This window comes from Dunckerocampus dactyliophorus, chromosome 1 (assembly GCF_027744805.1).
Source record: "Dunckerocampus dactyliophorus isolate RoL2022-P2 chromosome 1, RoL_Ddac_1.1, whole genome shotgun sequence".
Taxonomy (NCBI): domain Eukaryota; kingdom Metazoa; phylum Chordata; class Actinopteri; order Syngnathiformes; family Syngnathidae; genus Dunckerocampus; species Dunckerocampus dactyliophorus.
In genome coordinates this window covers 36,086,089-36,111,158 of record NC_072819.1, presented here as the reverse complement: position 1 = coordinate 36,111,158, position 25,070 = coordinate 36,086,089, and the positions used below count along the sequence as shown (strand labels likewise).

Genomic DNA, 25,070 nt, shown 5'->3' with positions numbered 1-25,070 from the left:
TAATAATGCCTTTTGCATTTCATGTGTTCACACTTTGGATTACATGGCTATATGGTGAGGCTGTTTTTCAAGGTTACAACACCTGTAAAACCTGGGTTTTTTTCCGCAAGTTTATGTAGCTTAGCTAAGACTGGAATAACAGATGGCAGAGCTGCCAGAGAGTAGAAAGACCTGCAGATGACTGGAGAGAGTATAGACTTATTAGGGCATCCCAGTGGAAGAACCGCCGTGTGTTATCTCATGTGTGAACACAGAAAAATGACTGAGCCACAACACTTGCTTTTATAGTTCAAGCAACAGACCCAATAGATACAAACATCTTTTGATGAACAATGAAAGCATTACGACCATGTAATGTTACTGCTTCGATTAGAGACAACCTACTGTATGAAAGGATGGGAGCTAGCTAATAGTACAAAGTATCACAGTGGCAACGGCAACAACAAGGTCAAACTCAGGAGGCAATCCCTGTCCTTCTGTCAGCATGCTGGGTTGTCGCACATTGCATGGCTTTGCCATGTGACCGCAACAACACAATTGATCCACATAATGGAGATACCATTTTAAAACATACCAAACCCGTTTGAGTGGAATAAGGTCAGGTCACAGCAGATCAACACTGATATAAAATAGCAGCATCAGGCAGTTTCTGTTGGCTGATAAAGACAATGGGCCTCATTCACGAACATCTTCTTAAAAGTCTTCTTAAGAAGTGTACTTAAGAAAGCGTGGGTTGGAAACTGCGCCACATTCACGACACGTTCTTAAGTAGGGATAATCGTTCGCAACGGTGTTCTTAGGTTGATGAATGCCAACTGCGATGCCCGTGCATGTAAGGCCTAATTTGCATAGGTCACCGCCTATTATTTCCTATATAAGGTAAAAAATGTGCCGTGCGCAACAGGCAGCTGGAGGCGGAGATGGCAACACGCAAGGGCAAGACTGAGAAGCAGCTGGACAACAAACGAAAGAAAAACTTCAAGTCTACTGAAATAGAGGTGCTTTTACAAGGAGTGACCGAACACAAGACCACCTTATTTTCAAGTGTATCCACGGGTCATCAGGCCATCCAAAAAGAGTCGGCATGGAGCACCATTGCAGGAAACATAAATGCCGTTTCCACGGAGAAACGCACCACCGCAGAAGTTAAAAAGAAGTGTTTTGACTTAAAATCTGAGTAAAAAAAAAGATTAGACTGCACCGGAGGGATCTGGAGGAAACGGGAGGTGGGCCATCAATCAGAAACCAAACCATTTCGGAAACTCTAGAAAATATTTACACAATCATGATGGAAAAATAAAGTCAAAATACATAGTTTGTGTGTGACAATTTATTTTTTTCTGTGGTTACATTTGATAAGACGCTGCCTAATTAATACAGCAGCCCCGTGCTCTGGCTCACGACGTGGCTGGGGGCGCTCCGTGCGCAACAGGCACACCACGTTTCATTGCGATGTTATTCTGATGATCCTGCACACCTGCAAGAACAGAGAGGGAAGCCTGAAGCCTGAAGCGGGACATCAAATATTCGTACCTTTCCGCAAATAAATCTAATGGTCCCTCTACATTCTCTCTCTGCGCAGCGCACGTCCAGCCAGGTACTTTTTTTTTGGATGAATTGGGATTTGAATATATATTTATCGATGGAGTATATTTTAGTTGTTTTGATGATAAATAATTGTTGGGATATTTTATTTGCACTACATTTTTTGGGATCAGGTTGCAAAATCCATCATGAGGGCGATTGCGCATTGAAAGTGCAAGCTTTGCTTGTGTGTAAGAGTCCTCCTGAGTGTTTGTGGAATTTGTTCTTAGATCTAAGAACTGTGAGTTAAGAACACGTTTCGTGAATGCCAAAAATCTTCGTAAGAAGGCTTTAAGAACACATTTGTGCGTAAGAACGTTTTGTGAATGAGGCCCAATACTACTATCTATACTATCTATAACAACATTTAAAAATAGACCACACTGTTATTTTGTTATAGCATTATTCAATGTCATACATTATTAGAAAGAAAACAAACTCATGCATCATGCCACAAGGTTTGCAGCATGTCCATTCATTAAACATTCATACTTTTTGAAACAGGCTATGTTGAATTATTCAGCCAACTTCATAGCTCTAATGCAAAGGTACACTTCTCATATCTTCAAGAAGCTCTCTCAGCTGTCAGACTTGAGGAACTGGAATGCCGATTGCCAAATCAAATGTCTGATCATTAATAAAACCCTAAGATAAAAACTAGATGGCCGCACGTCAGGAGTTCTTGCATGTTCTCCCTGTGTGTGTGTGTGGGGGTTTTCTCTAGGTACTCCGGTTTGTAATGATAATGGTAATGGTTTCATTTTATTTGGACATGGAATACATCACATAGGCACACATCACAGTAGGCTATGCTATTCTTCCTCCCACATGTGCAAAAACATGCACGTTAAGTTAACTGGCAACTCTAAATTGTCCATAGGTATGAATGTGAGTGTCAATGGTTGTTTGTCTATATGTGCCCTGCGAGCGGCTGGCGACCAGTCCAGGGTGTTCCTGCTTCTCGCTCAAAAGTCAGCTGGGATAGGCTCCAGCATACTCCCGTGAGCCTAGTGAGGATTAAACGGCATAGAAAATGAATGAATGAATGAATAAAAACTAGATGAGTGCTCCTTGCCCAACTTTGAGTCGTCTATGTACAGGATGCCCAACACCAAACCAAGTGAAACGTGACACTGGTAGCAATGTGTGCTGCATTTCTCTACATATTCTAAGTTGTCGGTTTGACCTCTTTTGTAACATGTGTTACAAACTTTGTTGTGGTGTCAAGTAACCAATTCTTCTATTCTATGGCTACACTGTGTCATTGGAGAAACATATTTCACAATCTTAAAATACTGACTGCATCCACACTGATGCCGAGTGGAATTAAATGATTTTCATTGTGCTTGGGTGTGTACCTTGGAGTTGTGTTCTGCCATGGTGTGATAGTTAAGTCCTGCCTTGGATCTGAACTGTTTGTGGCACTGTTGGCACTTCAGGGCCTCTTGGAGCTGCAGGGGTTGAAGGTGAAATTAAGCAGGTTTTCCCATAGAATCATTGAAATGTATTTGTGGTGGTCCATCACAAAAACATTTGGACTGCCACAATAGATTTGACACTTCCTGTTTGCCTTTGCCCATAAAAACATATTACTTGTATAATGGGACTGTCTGTGAATGTGGCCTGTCGTTACAACTCTGTACAGTAGGTGACGGTATCAATCATAATTTAACACACCTTATACACACATGATCTAACAGAGAATAAAAGGACAGAGGAGGAGGGATCGGTGTTGTCAACTTAGCAGCTTTGTACTACTACATGTAGTAATTAATAGATACTGCGGTGGTCCTGCGGGAAACACTGTTAAGCCACAAATAAGGTTTAAGACAAAAACAAATGAGCCATATAATGGTCCAATCAATAATGTAGTATTTCATATGTAACCTTATACACTTTGTTATTAAAGGTCAGATGTGGTCAAAACAAGACACAGAAGGCCAATTCAGAAATGGGAAAAGTTGATTTAATGGATTTAATTGAGTCTTTCCTAGACTCCGTGTTGCTTTGGAGAAGTATTTTGGAACTGTGTGACCAAGGAGTAATGTAGTGACTTTCTCCCTGTTTTACTACAGAATGTCAATTTAATGGATTAGTACAAGCCATGTCACCAAGGAGACATTAAAATAGTTCTAGGAGAACTCTTTGAACCTCAAGGTACACTATATCAACACAAGTATCCACACTGCAGCTGTAACGTTATGCATATTTGTATCGAACCATTCAGTATGCGCCTTTAAGTTCGATATGACCCTGTACTGAATTGCTGTGCGCAGGATATTATTTTATTTTATTCTATTTTATTTCAATTCTATGTTTGTGAGCTGAACCATTTAAAATATCTATTATTTGCCTGGCAGACATAATTGAGTGACACACCTCGACTTTACGCAGGGTCTCATTCACAACATGGCAAGTGAGCCTGACGAGCTAGAAAACCCACTCGAAAACCTTAAGTCCCCTATTTGGGAACACTTCGGTTTCAGTATAAAATAGAAAAATGTAAATAAACGAGTGGATAAGACAAAAGCTGTGCGCTGACACTGCAGAAGATCATCCCTGACAGCTGAGAATGTGTATAAATGAAATTTTCTGGCTAAAAATATGAAAGTTCATGAATGAAATGAAAGGGAGAGCTGTTTTTGTCAAAGCTCAGTTGGTGTCACTTAAGATGTGGAAACATATTTTGTTTACTGCACTTTATTTTATTTGAGTAAAATTGTTGAAAAGCAGAATTAATATTTCTATTTTTAAATCAAAAAGTGTAAAAAAAAAAAAGCTGAATTTTATTTTTCCCTTCTTATATTTCTACTTTTCATTAAAAAGTATAAAAAAACAGCAAAATAGATTTTTAAAAATTTTATATATTTGTCAATATTTATTAATTTTTTAATTCAAACAATGTGAAAAAAGAGCTGTGGTGTTAACAATAAAGCACAAGATATTTAATAATTTATCAATTTATGTCATTTCTTTACCAAAAAAAAAATGAACTGTGACTTGTGCACCACGGTACGTACCAAAGTGTGAATTTTGTTTACCGTTACACCCCTAATCCAGACACACTTCTTAGTCAATTACTAATCAATCAGAAGTTTCCAGATGACTATTAAATTCTTTGTGGGAAACTTTGAGGGAAAAGATTGAGTAAGACCCTTTTCTGTTCTGCTCTGTTGGATAAGTTGTTGGAAAAACTGGCACAAAAACCTTGACCTAAGCCCATCAAAAACTGCAGTAAACTTGAAAAGAAATTTTGACCCAACATGCCCTCTCTCAGGTTCAGGATTGGTGATCTGTGACCTCACTGGACAATGAACAAAAATTCCCTCAGTCAACGTCTTATAGAACATTTTACCAGAAGGATGTAAGCTGTTACAGTAAAGCTACACTGACTGTAGATGCATTGAACTAGTGGCCAAATACTTTTATCTATATAGTGTATCTCCTTATCTTTTTATTCCTTCACTCCTACCCTAAAGTCTGTATTGCTTCTTCGACCCAAAATAAGAGCATTCCAAAAAACAACAGCATCTTCTCCGTTAATCCAAAATATCATAAACAATATTATATTAAAAAACATATCTACACAGTGTTCCCTCCTCCATTGTGGATGGTAAACATCTGACCTTCTGGCAAATCTCCATGTGTTTCTTCAAGCCGTGGATGGTTTTCCGAGTCACGATGGAGCAGGTGGGACACACCACTTCGCCTCTCTCTGAGATGGCTTTCTGCCACTGAACATCAGAAACAGTCCCTGAAAAAACATGATGATGTTACTCTGGGAGTCAGCAAATCAAATCTTAGTATGACTATGTAGAACATGGAGGATATGACATATACCTTAGCTCTGACTTTTTGGTACGGCTTTTGGCTGAAATCTATTCCTCGCCTACCGAGGCATCCTTTGCATGAGTCAGAGCCCAGAGGCCTGTACTATGAATCAAGCTGCAGTTATCCAGGATACTGCCTTTGTTTTCCGGCTTAACTAAGCCAAACAGTGAAGATGAGGGATAAGCTGTACTACGAAGCTGGATAACAACTTCATTCGTCAAGCCAGTTTTTTCTAGTCTTGTTATAAGCGCGTTTACGCAAAAGGGTCTTTGTTAGATGACCAAGTGTGAAGAATATAAAAATATACCATAGCAAACACGGTTGCAGCTGCTAAGTGCAGGGGGGACGGCTGGCAAACAATAGTCAATGATCTTTCACTTGTACAGCGCTTTTCCACCTCCAAGGCACTCAAAGCACTTTGACACTGTTAGCACATTTACCTACTGATGACGCCGCATCAGGAGCAACTGGGGGTTCAGTATGTTGCCCAAGGATACTTCGACATGATCACGGGATGACGGACCTTCATGTTGGGGGACGACCACTCTAAGATCACTTTACCACCTGAGCCATGCCGCACCTTACATTACTACTGTGGCTAGAAAATGTGATTCTTATTCTTTCAGATTCAACCCAGGTGGTGTCAGGCGAATGTGGAAGCAGGTTGAAATGAATTAGAAAATTATTAATCAAAGCAGTATTTTGGTTACTGTCATACGAGTACTATAAATAAATGACAAAAGATTATGCATAACAAGTGCCTTGCTGCCTCCTCCTGGCACAAAGTGACCTTGAGTAAAGGTGAACCCTATACAGGTGGTCCTTGGGTTATGAATGAGTTCCATTCCTGCGACGCCTTGTATGTAAGCATGCACCAATGGATTGGAGGTTGATCTGCGCCCATTACCTTAATTATGAGGGATCGGTGATTGGCTCATCCTCACATTAAAATATTATCCACTGATCTTATCTACCGACACAAAGGTCCGAAAGTCACCCACTGTCCCCATTTGCTCTTCCAGACTGACAGCTAACAATCACGCTAAGGATAAAGCTAATGCTAGCCAGAGACAGGCAGCGGCCCGCTGTAAGCGTCTATGAGCAGTGAAAAGAGCAAAGCTACTACGAGGAAAATTATGGAGTTCATGGCATTGGACGACCAGCCATTTTTGATCGATGTGTATGTTTTTTAGTTAGAAGCTCAAATATATTGTTAATATTGTTTCACGGGTATTGTTCAATGTTTTTTTTTTGACAAAAAAATCGGTAACGGCCAAAATGGAATCAGTGGGTCAGACGTTTGAAGCTCGGTGATCAGCCAGAAAATTGTAATCCGTGCACCCCTAGTTGCAAGTAAAATTTTAGTGCAAGTCGGAACTCATACCTACTGTCAATTAACACTGAAATCATTCACAATGTACACAGTACACATGGACATAAAATACAGTAATAAAAACACTAAATACAAGAGTTAAATGAAACAGAAATGAAAAAATGACAATAAAAAATGCAAAAAAAACCCTGCTATAACTGCTTTTTCCATAGGAGCAAATCATTTAATATGCTCAAGGATACTGTAGTGACCTGGCAGTGAACAGACTGTCTGTGAACGTGACGGGCTAAGTACTGACTGTGCATGTGTGTGTGTGCGTGTGTGGTAGGAGGACAGCTGCGTGCAGAGGGGACATTTGAGTTTTGATGTTGTTTTGGTGTGGTGGCGGCTGACGGGAGCCTGTTTTGTTTTTGCAATGAAAAGGTTGTTCATCAACCACCTCCTCGTCATCACAAAAATACAATACAATTAAATACAAAAGGGATGAGCAATTACAATACAATTTAATAAATTTATGAGAGTGCATTCATGACAATGTAACGTCCTAAACCGAGTACTTAGAACTAATTTGAAGAAAATATATATAACATATATATTGTAGGAGGTCATTACTCAATATTACAGTGGGTTTCATCTTACAAACAGCATAAAACTCATCAGACAGCAGCTTAACACTCAACATGTACTGTACCTTGGAAATATACATTATATGTAGCAATATCAGTTAAAAAACTAAACAAAACAGCGGCTATCTTAACATCTACTCATAATGTAGTCATTCGAGGACAAGCAACATAGATGGATAGCGCTGCAATACTGCCTCTGTCCACCAGATAGAGCCACAGGAGCTTGAAGCACAGAGCTAGAGGGAGGCTGACAATACTGTAGCACCCCAATGAATGCGATGCTCAGATGCAATGCATTATGGGAAAGCTTAATAATGTTATTTTTTCCATTTTAACTTGGTATTGGTACATGTTTGTATATTTCTGAGGTATACTTTTGGAGTGTTAAGTTGCTGCGTGATGAATGTCGTGTTCTCAGTAAGATGACACTGTGAGTCAGACTGTAATGTTGTTATACTGTTATATCCTTCTTATATCCTCCTGCGATTTCCAATGGGCTGACAAGCTTGTTGTGAGTGCACTAACAGCTTTTTGCTGTATTTTATGAACAGAAAGAAAAATGACAGCATACAATTATATATATTTGTATGTATTATCATCTCCAAATGAACTGAAAACTAAAATCAAGCTAAAAGATACCACACGTCTGAAAATGTATTTGTTTTTAATAGTAGCAGAACATTTGAGTTACATTTTAACCACGTTATTATGAGCCATAAAGGGTTGCGTTCATGTAATTCATGAAGTAAATTAGTGTTAACGTGCTATTTTTGACAGCCCTAACATTTTTAGGACCATTTTAAAAGCCGATCAAAGTGTTTACCTGAACTTGTTGCGGCTGTATGTTTATTAGATGACTGATTTGCAGTTGGTCGTCTGTGAGGGTCCTCGCTGAAACCACTCCCCTCTGGCCTTTTCACACGGCTTGCCTTCAGCTTTTCCTCCACTTTATTCATACCTGCAAAACAAAAGTAGTATTCAAGTCACTCTTCACAGAGCTGGAAGAGTGTTGATATGGATATTTTACCAATACCTTTCAATCCAAAGGTTCCAGAGATTGAAGGCTGCTCTCCAGTGAATTTCTTGGGTGTTTTCTGCTTCCGTCCTTGCTCAACAACAAAAAAAAAAAGCCAGCACAAAAACTGTCAAAACACTTACAGGACATTCTTATGTTAAAAAATGAAACGGTTTACTCTTACGGTGTTTCATTCGCTCTGGGTCTTCATCAGCATAAGATGGCGGAAGGCTGCCACCTTCGCTTTCACTTCCCCCCGCATCAGATGATGTGCTTTGAGACTGCTCAAACTGAGGCTGGACTGACTGAGAGTGGTGTCTCTGGAGTGAAGGTTGGCTGTGCTGTTTCCTGTCACTCCTCTGGTGGGTCAGCTCTCCATTGTGAGACGGGGTAGATACCTCCAGGGTTTTTTTCACTTTGAAGAACATTGGAGATGGGGGGCTGTTTTCCAGGGGCCTGAATTTACAGACCAAGAAAAGGCAGTCAATTTGACATTACTAATATTATTATAGTTAATAGTAAGCCTGGAAGTTTTAACTCTTATTTACGGTACCTTTTGACACTGCTGAACTTGACAGCGGTCTTCTGGAGCTTCAGCTGCTCATCCCTAGACTCCAAAGTAACCCTGTCTGGATGGTTCCAGAGCTTGTGCTTCTGCAGGCGAACCTTTGTTGCAAACACTGCCTCACAATAGGGACAGCTATGGCTCTGCCTCTCAGTAACTGTGGTCTGACACACACATGGGGACAAAGGGATTAGATAGAGCACGGCTATTTGCTTTGGACTGATCACTACTTGCTGGTATGAGAGTAAAAGGAGTCTACGCTGACCCATACTGTACATCAGATATACTAGCTATATACAGTAGGTACAGAGGATAGAAGCTTACCCCCTGGCAGCGTTGATAGTGGTACTTTACGCCATAGATGCTGGGAAACTCTAACCAGCATCCTGAACATGGACACTTAACTCTGGAGCGACGCTTAAACTCTTCCTTCCACTGTATAATCATGTGGGGCTGCTCGAGGAGAGGGAAAATTAAATTAATAAAAGCAAGACTGTTGTTGCAACATTGTACATCCATCCATCCATTTTCTATGCCGCTTATCCTCATTAGGGTCACAGGGGTATGCTGGAGCCTATCCCAGCTGACTTTGGGCAAGAGGCGGGGTACACCCTGGACTAGTCGCCAGCCAATCGCAACGCACATATAAAAAAAACAACCATTCACACTCACACCTATGGACAATTTAGAGTCGCCAGTTAACCTAACATGCATGTTTTTGGAATATGTGAGGAAACCGGAGTACCCGGAGAAAAAACCCACGCACGGGGAGAACATGCAAACTCCACACAGAGATGCCCAAGCGGCGATTCAAACCCAGGTCTCCCCGATCTCCTGACTGTGTGACCAACATGCTAACCACTCGGCCACCGTGTGGCCGCAACATTGTACAGTGGTGCGAAAAAGTGTTTGTCCCCTTCCTGCTAACTTATTTTTGTGTTTGTTTGTCACATTTAAATGTTTCAGATCATCAAACAAATTTAAATATTAGTCAATGACAACACAGCTGAACACAAAATGCAGTTTTTAAAAAAGTTATTGCCTCCTAAACCTACTAACTGGTTGGGCCACCCTTAGCAGAAACAACTGCAATCAAGCTTTTGCGATAACTTGCAATGAGTCCCTTACAGTGCTGTGGAAGAATTTTGGCCCGCTCATTTGGCCCGCAGAATTGTTGTAATTCAGCCACATTGGAGGGTTTTCGAGCATGAACCACCTTTTTAAGGTCATGCCACAACATCTCAATAGGATTCAGGTCAGTACTTTGACTAGGCCACTCCAAAGTCTTCATTTTGTTTTTCTTCAGCCATTCGTGGACTTGCTGATGTGCTTTGGCTCATTGTCCTGCTGCAGAACTCAAGTTCGTTTCAACAGATGGCCTGACATTCTCCCTCAGGAGTTTTTGGTAGACAGCAGAAATCATGGTTCTATTTATCACAACAAGTCTTCCAGGTCCTGAAGCAGCAAAACAGCCTCAGACCATCACACTACCACCACCATATTTTACTGTTGGGGATGATGTTCTTTTTCTGAAATGCAGCGCTACTTTTACGTTTTTACGCTTCCAAAAAACTGGGATGAGCCCCTGGAGATTTTTTGTCCAGCAGCGGTTTCCATCTTGGAACTCTGCCATGCAGGCCATTTTTGTCCAGTGTCTTTCTTATGGTGGAGTCATGAACACGGACCTCAACTGAGGCAAGTGAGGCCTGCAGTTCTTTGGATGTTGTTGTGGGGTCTTTTGTGATCTCTTGGATGAGTCGTCGCTGCACTCTTGGGCTACTTTTGGTTGGTCGGCCACACCTGGGAAGGTTCACCACTGTTCCATGTTTTCACCATTTGTGATTTGATTTGGATTTTTTTCACCTTCATAATAATTTAAAAAAGCCTTTTGTGTTCAGTTGTGTTGTCATTGACTAATATTTAAATGAGTTTGATGACCTGAAACATTTAAGTGTGACAAACATGCAAAAAATAAGAAATCAGGAAGGGGGCAAACACTCTTTCACACCACTGTATATTGTGCATTCATATAAGGCAGTCCATTCTGTGCAAATAAATGAAGCCCACTTCAAATATCCACTCAGTTCAAAGAGAACTACTCACAGGGATGCTTCTCAGTTCCTGCTCTTCTGCTTTAGGACGACCTTTCCTCTTCCCCTCTGCTGCTTCGTCACATACAGGAGCTGAGGACAAAAAACAAAAGAACCACACATTTTACCACTGAATAAAGCTGGTGAGTCATTCAGGACATTGAAATTTAAATAACACAGGTGGTCAGAGGAATCTGAACAACAATTGCATTCTGATCTACAATGCAATTCAAAATGGTTAATATATATTGTTGATCTGAAGTAACTGCCTTTGTCTTGATTTGGTGTTAATATTGTAATGATGTACACCTGTGACAAATTCTTTGCATTCTCTGTGCAAATTACACATTGAAATATGGTACGAATGGGAACACATTGAACCATGCATGTTTGGTTGTGTGCTGTGTTGTGATGTTATTATTGAACAGCATCAACATATTGGCTGATCAACCAAGAGGACAAAAAGTACACTATATTTCCAAAAGCATTCATTCAGCCATCCATACAATTAAATTCAGGTGTTCCAATCATTTCCATGGCCACATGTGTATAAACTCAAGCACCTAGGCATGCACACTGCTTCTACAAACATTTGTGAAATAATGGGTCGCTCTCAAGAACTCACTGACTTCCCGTGTGGTAATGTGATAGGATGCCATGTATAAAACAAGTCCAATTGTGAAATTTCCCCGCAACTAAATATTCCACAGTCAACTGTCAGGTGGTTTCCATGGCCGAGCAGCTACATCCAAGCCATCATCATCACCAAGTGCAATGTGCAACGTCTGATGCAGCCGTGTAAAGCACGCCGCAACTGGACTCCAGACCACTGTTTCTAAACCTTTTTTATCTCGTGTGCCCCCAGATCTTTTTTGTCATACCCTGAGTACGCCCTCACACGTGCTCATAATTTAGTACAATGTAACATAACCTTTATGATTTTGGTGCAGCTGTGCCACAAGTTATCATCGCTTAATATGAAATGAATGAATATTTACTTAACATCTTGGAAATTAAATGTTTCCATATACCCCGTGCAATTTGCTCTCGTACCACTTAGGGTACGCGTACCCCTGTTTGGGAATCCCTGCTCTAGAGCAGTGCAGATGCATTCTATGGAGTGATGAATCCTGCTTCTCCATAAAGCAATCTGATGGACAAGTCTGGGGTTGGCAATTGCCAGGAGAACAGTACTTGTCTGACTGCATTGTGCCAAGTGGAGGGGAGGGATCATAGTGTGAGGTTGCTTTTCAGGAGCTGGGCTTGGCCCCGTAGTTCCAGTGAAAGGAACTCTGAATGCTTCAGCATACCAACCGATTTTGGACAATGTTATGTTCCCAACTTTGTGGGAACAGTTTGGAGATTGGCTCTGTCTTTTTCCAACGTGAATTCGGTGCGCATCACACCCATTAAGACACGGATGAGTGAATTTAAAGGGATAATGCAGATTTTTTTGACATGAAGTTGTATGACATCCCCATCAGCAGTGGACTACATCATCAGTGACTTACGCCCTCATTTGGTAAAGCAAGTCCAGTTCTGGTTGGAGTTCCAGGACGAGGAATGTAGTTCTGCTTAGTTGCTGGGCCATTTGAGTAAAGAGTTTGGCTTCTCAAAACAATATGTGTTCAAAGAGTAATACATTTGCATCACAAAAATGCCTCGTCAAAAAAAAATCAGACCTCACAGATCGCTCTGCATCATATTTGTCTGCCGCCGTGTCGCTTCTCCATTCGTATGTATGTGATGACGCTTGCATCTTCATCCGCGATGGAGCGGCATGGCCATCTTGTTTACATGTGTTCCACAGCGAAAGAAGATACGAAAAAATCCGAACTATCCCTTTAATGTGGAAGAACCTCACTGGTCTGCACAGTCCTGACCTCAACCTGATAGAACACCTTTGTGATGAATTACAGCAGAGACTGTGAGCCAGGCCTTCTCGTCCAGTGTCTGACCTCACAAATGCGTTTCTGGAAGAACAGTCAAAATCCTTAACCTTGTGGAAAGCCTTCCCAGAAGAGTTGAAGCTGTTACAGCTGTAAAGGGTGGGCTGACATCATATTAAACCCGGTGGACTAAGGATGGGATGTCACTTAAATCCATATTTGTGTAAAGAGCGAATACTTCTGGCAATAGAGTAATCCCTCATTGATCGTGGTTAATTGGTTCCAGACCCGACCATGATAAGTGAATTTTCACGAAATAGGATTCATCCATCAATTTCTGTACTGCTTGTTACTATGGTCACTACGGTTGCGGGCGTGCTGGAGCCCATCCCAGCTGACTTTGGGCGAGAGCTGGGGTACACCCTGGATAGTTGCCAGCGAATCACGGGGCACATTTAGACAAAAAAAAAACATTCACACATATGGACAATTTAGAGTCTCCAATTAACCTAGCATGCATATTTTTGGACTGTGAGAGGAAGGAGTACCCGGAGAGAACCCACCCACAGGAGAACATGCAAACTGCACACATATGTTCCAACGGAAACGTGAACCCATGATCGCCTGACTGAGGCCGACAGGCCAACAACTAGGCCGCGAAATAGGATTCCTTATTTATAAATAGAATGATTTCATAGTTAGAGTAGTTAGAGTATAGAAAACCTGTATATGACGTTCAAAAAGTGGGTTTCAACATTATTAGAGCCTTCTAGACATGCAATGGCACCCCTGTAGTAACCTTTACACTCATATTGTATTACCCTTTGCAATAGATATTCAAGCTGCAACGATTAATCGATGAATTGATTATTAATCAATTATCCAATTAATAGACAACTTTATTGGTAATCAATTAATCGTTTCATTTAAAAATGTACTGTAAATATCCTGATTTCAGCCTCTCAAATTACTATTTTTTTTTATTTCCTTAGTCATCCACGAAAGCAGACCTATTATGTTTGTTAGTGGTAGCACAGTGAAACTACAAATAGCTATGGCTGTGCCTGCCCAGCGCAGATCGTATCATCTTGCTACGTGTTTCACAACTTGACCATCAAACAAAGCACCGCCCCTACCCCCAGAGCAGACCAGCTGATGCCAAATGTAAAGCCTGCCCCTGAAGTTTAGTTATTTGTTATTCCTTATTTATTTATTGGTGATGCACATGGAGCAGTCTGTGCCAGTGACTCGTTCATTTGCAGTAGAGTGTTTGTGATGTTTGTCAGTTGATTGTTTATACTTCATTACTTCAATTTTGATGTCGGAGAAATTCCTCTTCCTTGCCCTCTTTGCTATGATTCTGGGGAGAGAAAAAGTCCATTCATGCATTCTTAAAGGGATTCCTGCAATGTGTTTTTAAAAAAAATCCAATTGTTCGAATTGTCGAAAAAAATAATCAATCAATGAATCGATTATTAAAATAATCGGTAGTTACAGCCCTAGTAGTATACTAGTACTGGTACTACTACACTAGTACTAGTTTTATTGTGAGTGTGTGTGTAGGACAGGAAGTGACGTTGGAGGTTCAGTGTTGAGTTTTAGCTTGCCGTGGCTTAGAACCGCAACAGTAACTTGTGTTATTATTATATTATTATGATTATTATTATTGTGCCTGTAGATAATTCTAACCTGAAATAAAAGCCTGCTCTTCCGGCGATCAAGTCTGGCGCTTGTGTTTCACCGAACACTACAGTGACATTACTGACACCTGGTGACCAGACTAGAATACTACAAACCACAATCTGAATGTCTTAATGCCTTATATTTGTATTTTCGTTTATCTAGCCATTTTATGCTTGAAAATTCTTAATTTAGGCAAAAACTTAGTCAAATGTGCTTAAGTATGCATATTTTTGGCTAATAATAGGTTGTATTTAACCACTAAACAGCATGATTTATTAATTTATATATTAGTGAAAAACCTCGAAATTCAAACCGCAGTGTGGTGAGGGACGACCGTATAGTGTATATGTGACTGGGGAGGACTATGGTTGGTGTAAGATGTAATAGAGCACAGTGAGCTGTTGAGCCAAAAAGATCTGCTATAAATCACTAGTGCTGGTGTGAACCTCTGACACAGCACACACAAAACTGACTGCTTCAGCTCTCTCTCCCACTCAAATCCTCGGACTGCGACATTCCTCTTTGCTCTCGCCATGTCCAAAGTCAAATTTTCCTCTTCGTTACCTCTCCACACCCATCATTTTTACCCACTCAAAATGACGAGCAGTGTAGTGCCTAATTATTACTTTCTTTTCTTACAATTAGATCTCTGCTTTATCAGTTTTGTACATTTTACCTAGTGCTACAGAGGAAGGGAAAGCTGAAGAGAGCGCAGTATTTGTGTGTGTGTTCGGATGACGTCTTCTTATGACAAAGAAGATTTCTGTATGACAGTGTAGGAGATAGGAACTGAGCTCCCACATCCCCAGCACTGATGTAGCTTCACTAACAGCAGCTGCGTATTAATGCAAAATTATGCCACATCAGATGTCAAAAGTGAAAGTGAAGGGGTGAAATGTGTTGTTAAATGGAATGGAACATGGTCAGGAAATAACATGTTCACCATGTCCTGTCCTTCTCTGTAAATTCATTGGCAAGCAGTGACAGGGTGCACACATGCAGCCTCATTTGTGGTGGCATCCAAACTGGTTGAGAGCACTCTGTGTACCTACAAGGATTAAAAACGCCAGGAGGATTTTGCATCAAATAAATGAATTGATTTTGTGCTGTGGATGCACATAAAGAAAAAGCTTACACTAGCAGATAGACCACTCTTAAATCGCCAGAAACATGATTTCTCCTACTCATTTACCATTTTACTCTCAACATGCACTCATTTACTTTCAATATTGTATCACATACATTGTGTGTAGCCTGCTATTTATCAGTACTATTTGTAGGTAGAAAAACAGGCAAAAATGAACACAGGTGCTCAAAAACAGTTATGTGTGCATGGGTATAAGGGTACAGTATTCATATTCTCCAGGCAACCAAGAACATTTCTAATGGCTGTCTGGAAACAGCTGTAGGGGTGATGCAGCTCTTGTGCTATAGAGGAAGCACAATGAGCATGATGAGCATGCATTCTAATTACTGTCGCAATAATAAACATGCCGAATTAATGTATTTTGCTATTGAGGAAGATTTTTTGAGACCATTTTTTTCATTAATTATATGGCAAAATAATGACAGTACATCGTATCAAAAGCAATAAAGTTAAATTTCTCAACAGTATTTAACATTGTAATTGGAATGTCAAAAGTTTTTAAAACAAACAACAGAATAAATTAAACAAACAAAAAAAGACAAAAAAAACATTGAAAATAAAATGGACTGAGCTAAAATGTAATCATAACCAAAAACAATAAAAACAGACCCAGTCTCTGTTACGAAAAAAAAAAAAAAAAACACTCCAATAAAAAGCACACACACAATAAATACAATAAATAAAATGGAGTATCAAGTCTCTGTAAACAAAATTGCACTTGAATAAATAATGAACATTGGGTATTATTCCTTAACAGGAAGGCTTAACATAGAGCGAACGATGCCGTCTGTGACCGTGGACCGTTTTTCGCTGTTTTGTTTATACAGGTATTTACTTTGCGGACAAAATGTCTCAGTAACCGTCGTGTGAAAGCTCCGCTGCACCTCAAGTGGTAGTTTTTTTCCCCAAGTTGGGTAAACAGGACAGGATGGTTGTGCTTGAGATGTGCTATCCCCTTCTTCATTGTCACTACTTTCCAGCAAATGTCGCATAAAGCTCTGAGAACCAGCTCCAAAAAAGCTCAGAACCAGGCACAGTTGAAAAGTGTTATGAGATGAGGGTTTGCTCTCGGCACTCACTCCATTATAGAACCAACGTGCCCAGACAGATGCAGAGTGAACCCTCTTGTCATCCAGCCTGTGTGGTAAAGGGAGAGGAGAGAGAGGAAAACAAACACGCATGCACATGTCAATTTATCGATGCTGACAAAATGATTGACTTTTTATTTATTTTAGCTTTTTATTTATCGTTCGATTAATCGCTTTATTGATTATCGTGACAGGCCTATTCATGAGCAACCCCGCAACAATTTCGATCGTAGCTGAAGTTTTATCCAACGAACATGGACACATATTAGCGTGTACACCGAACAACCACTGAACATTGCTCCCTAGTGGTCCGTGTTCTCTGCAGATCAGGATCTGGGTTGTGGGTCTGGGACCCCAGGACCCCCTACTCTGGTGCGCAGGGTGTCGCGACGAGGCTTCTATGTGTCAGGCGGGCGACCACAGTGTGTGTGTCTGAATACTTTTATTTATTTTTAGAATTTTTTTATGTATTTATTTTATTTATTACCCTGTTTTTTTTTAGGGGGTGGGGGTGGGGTGTTAATGGCGGTACAAGGGGGTTTTCTGCGTCGGGGCGGGTGCTGGGTGTTCCATTTCTGCCACCTGGGCCCCCATGGGTAAACTGGGCAAACTCCATCCCTGGGCAGGGCGGGGCGGTCCTGTGTCGGGGGTCGGGCATGGGGTGGCCTGGGGCAGCCCGAGCTCTGCTCCCTGTGGGTGGGGGGTGGCATGGGCGAGCTCCTTTCCAGTAGACGGGGCATCTCTGGGCCTGCTGGTGTGTGGCCCCCGGTGCCCGTCTGCTGATTTGCTGATGTAGTCCTGTTTGTTTCTGTTGTTTTGTTATTGTCGTTGCAATTGTTGTTGTTCTTGTCTCTCTCTGTGTTGTCCCCCTCTTCTCCCCGCACTCCCCCCTCTGTTTTCTTTTCTCTTCTTCCCTATCCCCTCCTGCTCCGGTCTGGCCGCTCCAAATTTGCATAACAACACATCAAATAAAGTCAAATAAATTCTGTATAACAGGTGAAGAGTATCTTACACTTTTCCCTGGCAGAGAAAATCATTACATTGAGCACGTAAGGGCATTTAGATCAACAATACTATTTGTCCGAAAAAAAAGCCAAACACAATCTAATTAAGGTGTTTACATGCATGTTTAAAAGCTAGCCAATTCAAGTGATAAGTTCTTTTTTTTAGTGCATGTAAAAGTACTGAATTTCATTAGGAAACATGACTGAAAGAACGGGGAGCTGGTGAAAAAGACCAGTGAAACATCCAGAATTATTTGTTTTTAGCTTGTTAGCTTCCCACTGCGAGCAAATGATGGTAATTAAAGAGAGAAGGGGAGTGTTATAAAAACAAATCTATGCTGTAATTTCCGGAATGTGGAGCACACCGGCACGTAAGCCGCTCCCACTAAATTTAAAGAGAGAAGAAGATTTGTACATATATAGGCCGCACCTGTCTATAAGTCAAAGGTGTGCATGTCGCAACATGGGATATTTAGTACACAGAAAGATATTTTTAACTTTTGATCAAATAAATGCTTTTTTCCAAACAGTGCGTTGTAACATGGCTAATTCAACAGTGCCGAACAGTGCGTTGTAACATGGCTAATTAAACAGTAGCCAACCAGAAAATTCATCGATCGCCGTCCTCCTCTGAACTAAAACCACTAAAGTCGCCTTGACAAGCATCACAATTGAACAGCCTCATAATTCCTTCATCACAAACTTTGTCACTCTCTCTCGCTCTCTTTAATTGTCGCTCTTCGTTGTTTCAAGGCATATTAGCCATTTATTGTAGCTATCCTCTTCATTCAGTCCAGCCAAACAGAAGCTGTAGTAATTCTACACTTGATCAAACTTACTTGAGATGTATCAGAGATCGCTGCGTAAGACTTCAAAACGTGATATTATCTTCCACGTCACTACTTCCTGAAGCTTCTCTCTAAGCATCATGGGAAATGTAGGTTTTAGCCATAAATTAGCCGCATTACTGTACAAGCCGCAGGGTTCAAAGTATGATAAACAAAAAAGGAACGGCTTATACACCGCAAATTACGGTGTGTATTATTAACAGTTTGGCTTTCCTTAAGGCCTATGTAACCTGTTCTGAAACGGTTCTGTTGGAAATTATAGGGGTATCCCGATAAAACTTTTTCCACTTCTGATCCGATTCAAATATTGCAGCCTTGAAAATTCGAAATTGATCTGATATCAGCACAGATCATACATACTTTTATTACTTGTTTAGTTGCGTGGAATGTTAGAAAAGGCTTGATCAAGTGATATTACTCAAATAGAAAATTATAGTCACCAACAGTAGGTATTAAGGATGGGCGATATGGACCAATATGAAGGAGTGCCCGATTTAAGAGTTAATTTTAAAAATAACTCTTAAATCCTGCCACCGCTTGTGGCAGGAGTTGTGCAGCCGGCGCGCAGCTTCACACATTCCTTGTATTCGAGTTTGTGCTAAGTTTTAAGGTGTTGAAAAAATACTTTTTTAATGCTTTGAATTCTAAGTACCTCCAAATTACTGAGCTACGATGAAGTATCAGGGCCACATTCTGACAAATTCTTCCACCGCAGATGCTGTTGCTTCGACAGAACAGCCTGGCTTCTGCTACACCTTTCCTCCCTCCTCTTGCAGGCACGGAGGGGGGGAGGGCCAGGAGCTCACAGACAGTGCAGAGAGATTACGGAGCTACTGTGCAAATCCACTCTATATCGATATGAGCAATATGGTTGTTTTTGATATCGTGCTTAAAGTAAATATTGATATACTGAAAATACTGATGTATCACCCAGCCCTGGTAGGTATGAAAAAAACTGACCCATTTACTTCTTGATGCATCTGGTGTATAGTTTTATTGACAATAGGCATAACGTAGCGAGGCTTGACATGCTCAATGAAGCGTTTAAACCCGACATTACTCACCACTGACTGGGCCTGGCTCTTTTCTCTTACAGCCAATGACTTGTGCATGACAGGTCTTGCAATCAGTTGCAACATCTTTTTCGGACTAACAAAAAACAGCCACTTGACTGACATCACTCCTACTCCTTACTAAACATGCTAGCATGCTGATGTTGTGATCACGTGGCCTCTGCATGAACAGAAGTGCTGCTGGTGGATAGAAGTGCTGGCAGAGAGTCTGGAATGGACTGCTTGTATCGGCGTGCCAATATCAGAGATTTTAGATGCAGGCCGATGTAATCCGATGTTTTTTTTGGCTGATATACCGATATCAATCGGGACACCCCTAATAATTTATATGCCAAAGAATATATTGTGATATATATCGTTAGTGCAAGAGGCTGCATTATACATCTCAATATGGATTTTAGGTCATATCGCCCATCCCTACTTTGCATGGATGAAATATAAAACAACAAACACAGAGAGTAGCCAGCCAGCCTTTTTGCCATTGCTTGACCTTACGTAGCACACTAAGCCATTGTCCCATCTGAAACAAAGCAGGCCCATATCAGATCCAAACCTCAGCTCTCAGGCACAAGCCAAAGGAACAAAACAGCTGTTCATTTAGCGTGAGGGAATGACTCGCTCCCAGCTGTCTGCATGTCTGTGGGACCGCTCTTCTACACTGGTAACCCTAAGAAGCATTGAGAGTAGTGAGGAAGACAGCATGTCTTAGCACTTTAACAATCACTTTATTGGTAGAAAGCAATACACTAATACACTAAGCCAGAACTGTCCAAAATTGGAGCCATTCATATTTTATACATTACAAATAAATATTAAGTGAGGCTTGAATTACAAAATACAACATGTCCTGTTTCCGACAATGAAACAACAATGAAAGTGAGTACTGTCATGGAAATAATTACACAATGATGCAGCTACGTACATTATAAATGAAGAAGGGCAAGAGGAGTCAGAACCCAAGGGTCCTGGCAGCTGTCTGATGCTCTCATGTAACCCCAGTGTTCTCCTAGCTACGCCTGCAATTGCGGCCCTTGAGTGCATGGGTGCATACACTTCTAACACACACACGCACACACACACACACACACACACACACACACGCACACACACACAAAGACACACAGAACATTCACACAACAGTGTTTTGTTTTTCTCAACAAACACTCACACTGGAGCCATTGTCTAGATCTGCATAGTAGGGTTAGAATTACTGTAATTTGGAAAGCACCACCAACACACACGAACGCAAATTGCTTGGGATCGAAACAAAGCTCTGTTTTGAGTTGTCTGAAGAACTACTACCACCACAAACTATTAACTGAAGAAATAGACGCATGCAACCTGAGTGAAAGTGTAACAAACACATCACTCTCTTCAACAGCAAGACAGACTTTTTTAAAGACCATAATGGATTGAATTTAAGACCCATTTCACATCCATGTTGATAAAAAAAAAAGTACAAAAGGCGTAAAGTAAAATAAGAGTCCTGCAATTAGTTGCAAAGTATATGAATTTATTCACAGCTCTTTCACATTAGAATACAAAATGCTTAACCTAACTAAATCATCTAAAACATCTTATACAAGTAATTTGACTGTGGTTTGTTACTAAGTTTTCTCTGTTGTTATGCTATGCTGTAACACACCGCAGCACATGCACAGCACACTAGCTGGTTGTGTTCAATAAATTCTGTCCAGGCTGCACAAGTACTTCAGTTCTGTTTTGAATTCACATGTGAATACAAAAAGGAAGTTTTGGTGTTTAAATACTGTTTGATACGTTTCTTCTTTTTTTTGTCCTGTCCTGCCATTTGGGCAGACACTATTGTTGATATAAAAGCCCTTACATGCTAAACAGATTTGCTTTGCCAAGGAATATACAGTATAGATTTTATTTGACTTTATTTGATGTTTATTGTTATGCAAATTTGGAGCAGCCGGAATGGAGCAGGAGGGGATAGAAAGGAAGAGAAAAAAATGGGGAAGTGCGGGAACAAGAGGAGGACAATACAGAGAACAACAAGAACAACAGCAGCAACAACAATTGCAATGACAATAACAAAACAACAGAAACAAACAGGACTACATCAGCAAATGTCTGTGACGGTCATAAAACCCATGATGTGAATAACAAAATAATAACAGCCACAGTGACAATACTGAATTGAAACAGTTATAGTGGTAATAGTAGTCATGAAAATATTAACCATAATATTGAACAGAATGACAATAACAGCAATACACACAATTGTACTACCTATCATCTTATTGCCGACATCACCATCACTTTAATAAAACCAACAACATGATAATCAGTGAGTTATGTGGGGAAGTACGTATGTACTATGAGTGTGTATATGTATGCATGTACAGGTATCTCTGCAGGTGTGTATGTGTGCGTGTCTTCATGTATATACACACGTGCATAAATGTGCGCGTATGTGCATTTGTTTGACACGTTTCTACTAGGGTTGTAAATCTCTTTGTGATAGACGATACGCATCTACAGTAGATACACGGGTTACGATAAGATTCAAACACGTTACATTTTAACAACAGAATGACTCGATATCAAGTCAATAAACACACAAAATATACATCGATACCTGTTTTCTAGGTATTGTCAGTATTGACTATCCATCTTCCCTTGGCGAGCTGTATGAATACTAACTGACGTGGGCAGTGTACGCTGTATGAGCTTTGAGGCGACTGAGCAGCAGTGTTGCCAAGTCTGCTTATAATAAGCCACTTTGGGCTTGTTTTTTGGTAAATTAGCTTGCAAATTCCCCAGTTCCCTGTTGTTTTGGACTTTTTTGCAAAACACGCGTCATTTGGTTCTCTCGACAGTCAGTGCCAAAGAAAAATGCCCGCTACTAAAAAAAAATGCCTCAACAAATACGGGGAAAGCACATCAACTCGGCTTATCGATAAGCCAGCTAGCAGGAGTTTCATTTGGAGATACTTCGCATTTGAGATGGCTGAATGCGGTTCTTTTTTTTTTCCTTCTCATTTTTCTAACAATTGTATTCAATCGCGGACATTCCATTGTCATGTTATTTGGCTATATGTGTGCCATGTTGGCTTTAGAAACTAGATGGATAACCATCATCAAAATGATCATTTAAACAAAGGAAAGAGAATTTCACATGTTCTTGTAGCCATGTGACCATCTACTTGTGACATCAAATAAAGCATGAAATCCTTAAAAACGGCTACCAATAGTCTAATAAGACCATACCATCTACCATAAAATAGCAATCATTTATCAATTAATCAATTTCTGAAAAACCGTGATACAGCGAGGGAACGATAATCAAACCACAATATTGTGAGGGATGACTGTACATGACTGGAATATGCATTCTATTTTTTGGGTTTGAGAGTCATCTTACTATGCCTGTAGAGGCGCAGGCTTCTAATACTCGCAGTCTCCCGTACGTGAACAGAGATGGTTAGCTAATAATGTAACGATACCGTCACGATACGAATGCCTGCCGTCCTGCTGGATACTCTTGCAACCAAAGTCTCCTTAAACAAGGTTCCTGATCCTCTAAGTTTCACCAGTGATTTAAAATAGTCAAATATTTTTGTCTAAATTTCATAGTTCCCCTTTCATATCATATAGCCCAGTGGTCACCAACGTGGTGCCCGTGGACCCCCGGGAGCCTTCCGCAACCACGAGGGGCCTGCAAGCCTGCTTTTCATTCAGGTTTACAGTCAATAATGTGAGAACACTAGAAAGAAATGCATTCTGAAATACAAAATGGGAATTGTGGTTACCAGCATTTAGTTAATTTTCTGGTAAAACAAACTGTAATTGCTTTGCTTGGCTCTAAATTAACTATGAAAATAATTTTTTTTTTAATGTTTTTTATTTTAAAATGTACACTTAATCTATGTGATCGGTATCGGTATCGGACAATTTCACTCGTGGATGATCGGTATCGATATCGGCAGCACAAAAACCTGACTGGAGCACCCCTAGTATATAGATACAGTATATAACTGAAAGGCAGTGTACTGCACTGTAAAATCAAATTAAAGCCAAGCCACCATCTGTGATAGCACTAGATTAAAAGGTACCACTGGTGCTACTCACATTTGGACCTATGCCACATGTATTAACATCTTGGCTACTGCTATAAAATTACCTCTTGTTTGTAGAAAAAAAGGGTGTACCCTGCAGACAACCACCAGTCGTGTTAGACTTGCCTGTATGATTAAACTTTGGAGTGTAATATTTTTGGACGAAGAGTGCTCACGATGAGTTAAAATAATCAGGAAAAGACAAAATGAAAAGGAGTTCAATGAATGGATTTAAGCTTTCCTGCAGACTCACTTGTTATCTTGTAAAATAAGATGTGTATTACTGTCAACTGCATGCAAAACCATGTACGCACGCATACACCCACACATGCATGATAATCCATCCTCAAGGGCAGCCTATTAACCTAAAAAGAAATGAATTGAAGTACCTTGGTCGTGTGCTGTTGAGTTCTGCAATGCCTTGTGCATATATGTGTGTGTGGATTTATAAGACTATTTTGTAGAAGCCAAAACAACTAGGTCATATTAGAAAAGCCCCAATTTCTGTGTACAGTCGTCCCTTGCCCTATCGCGGGTTTTCAAAAATGTATTAATTAATAAATGATTTGCTATTTCAAGGTTGACTATGGCTTATTAGTAGTAAATAAATATAGAAAGACAGGTCATATGTAGTATTCTGGTCACTGCTGGGCATCAGGCATTACCTGCATTAAGTCAGCCATGGATGAAGAGTCCGACATGACATATCCTGAAAAAAATGTCTCCTCCCATTCCGTGTGGCAGTGGTACGTTTTTGGCTTCTTACTATGTCCTGCTTCCCCAATCCATTTCAAACCTATTCTTAAACTTGCAATAAATAAATTGGAAGCTAACTAGTTAGCTCGGTAGAATGCTATTTTTAAAGCGGCGGCCGTCTCTTGTCTATATGTCTATGTATCTCAGATTAATTTTAGACTGGCTATCCTGTATATTAATCAAGTGACAAATGTCATAGTGAGAATGGATGATTGGCTGATGTCTATCTTTTTTTTATGCCATGCAATAGACCCACATTACGTTCGGGATACTACAACAAGGAGCTTTCCCAATCATAACAGTGTGTTATTATATCTTATTATTGCTTATCATGTATACTATATTAGGAAATATGAATATAAAAGTGACTATAGGGGTGTTATTTAATGCCTACAGAGCACTAATAATGTTAAAAACTGGTTTTGGAAGGTCATAAACAGGTACTATAAAAAA

General features: G+C 40.4%; 1 protein-coding gene across 7 annotated transcripts in view; it reads right to left on the bottom strand.

Moving 5' to 3' along the window:
- Positions 1-25,070, bottom strand: part of znf512b (zinc finger protein 512B) — a 44,172-nt gene that overhangs the window by 9,645 nt on the left and 9,457 nt on the right. For 6 of the 7 annotated variants that reach the window (XM_054754582.1, XM_054754497.1, XM_054754414.1 and 3 more), the window contains 8 exons: positions 11,058-11,137; positions 9,279-9,407; positions 8,943-9,118; positions 8,574-8,845; positions 8,408-8,479; positions 8,198-8,332; positions 5,211-5,338; positions 2,943-3,035 (listed from right to left, as the gene is read on the bottom strand). In XM_054754582.1, the coding sequence (XP_054610557.1) occupies positions 2,943-3,035; positions 5,211-5,338; positions 8,198-8,332; positions 8,408-8,479; positions 8,574-8,845; positions 8,943-9,118; positions 9,279-9,407; positions 11,058-11,137 (1,085 nt within the window). The remainder of the gene's footprint in view (positions 1-2,942; positions 3,036-5,210; positions 5,339-8,197; positions 8,333-8,407; positions 8,480-8,573; positions 8,846-8,942; positions 9,119-9,278; positions 9,408-11,057; positions 11,138-25,070) is intronic. The other variant, XM_054754329.1, reaches the window with a different exon arrangement.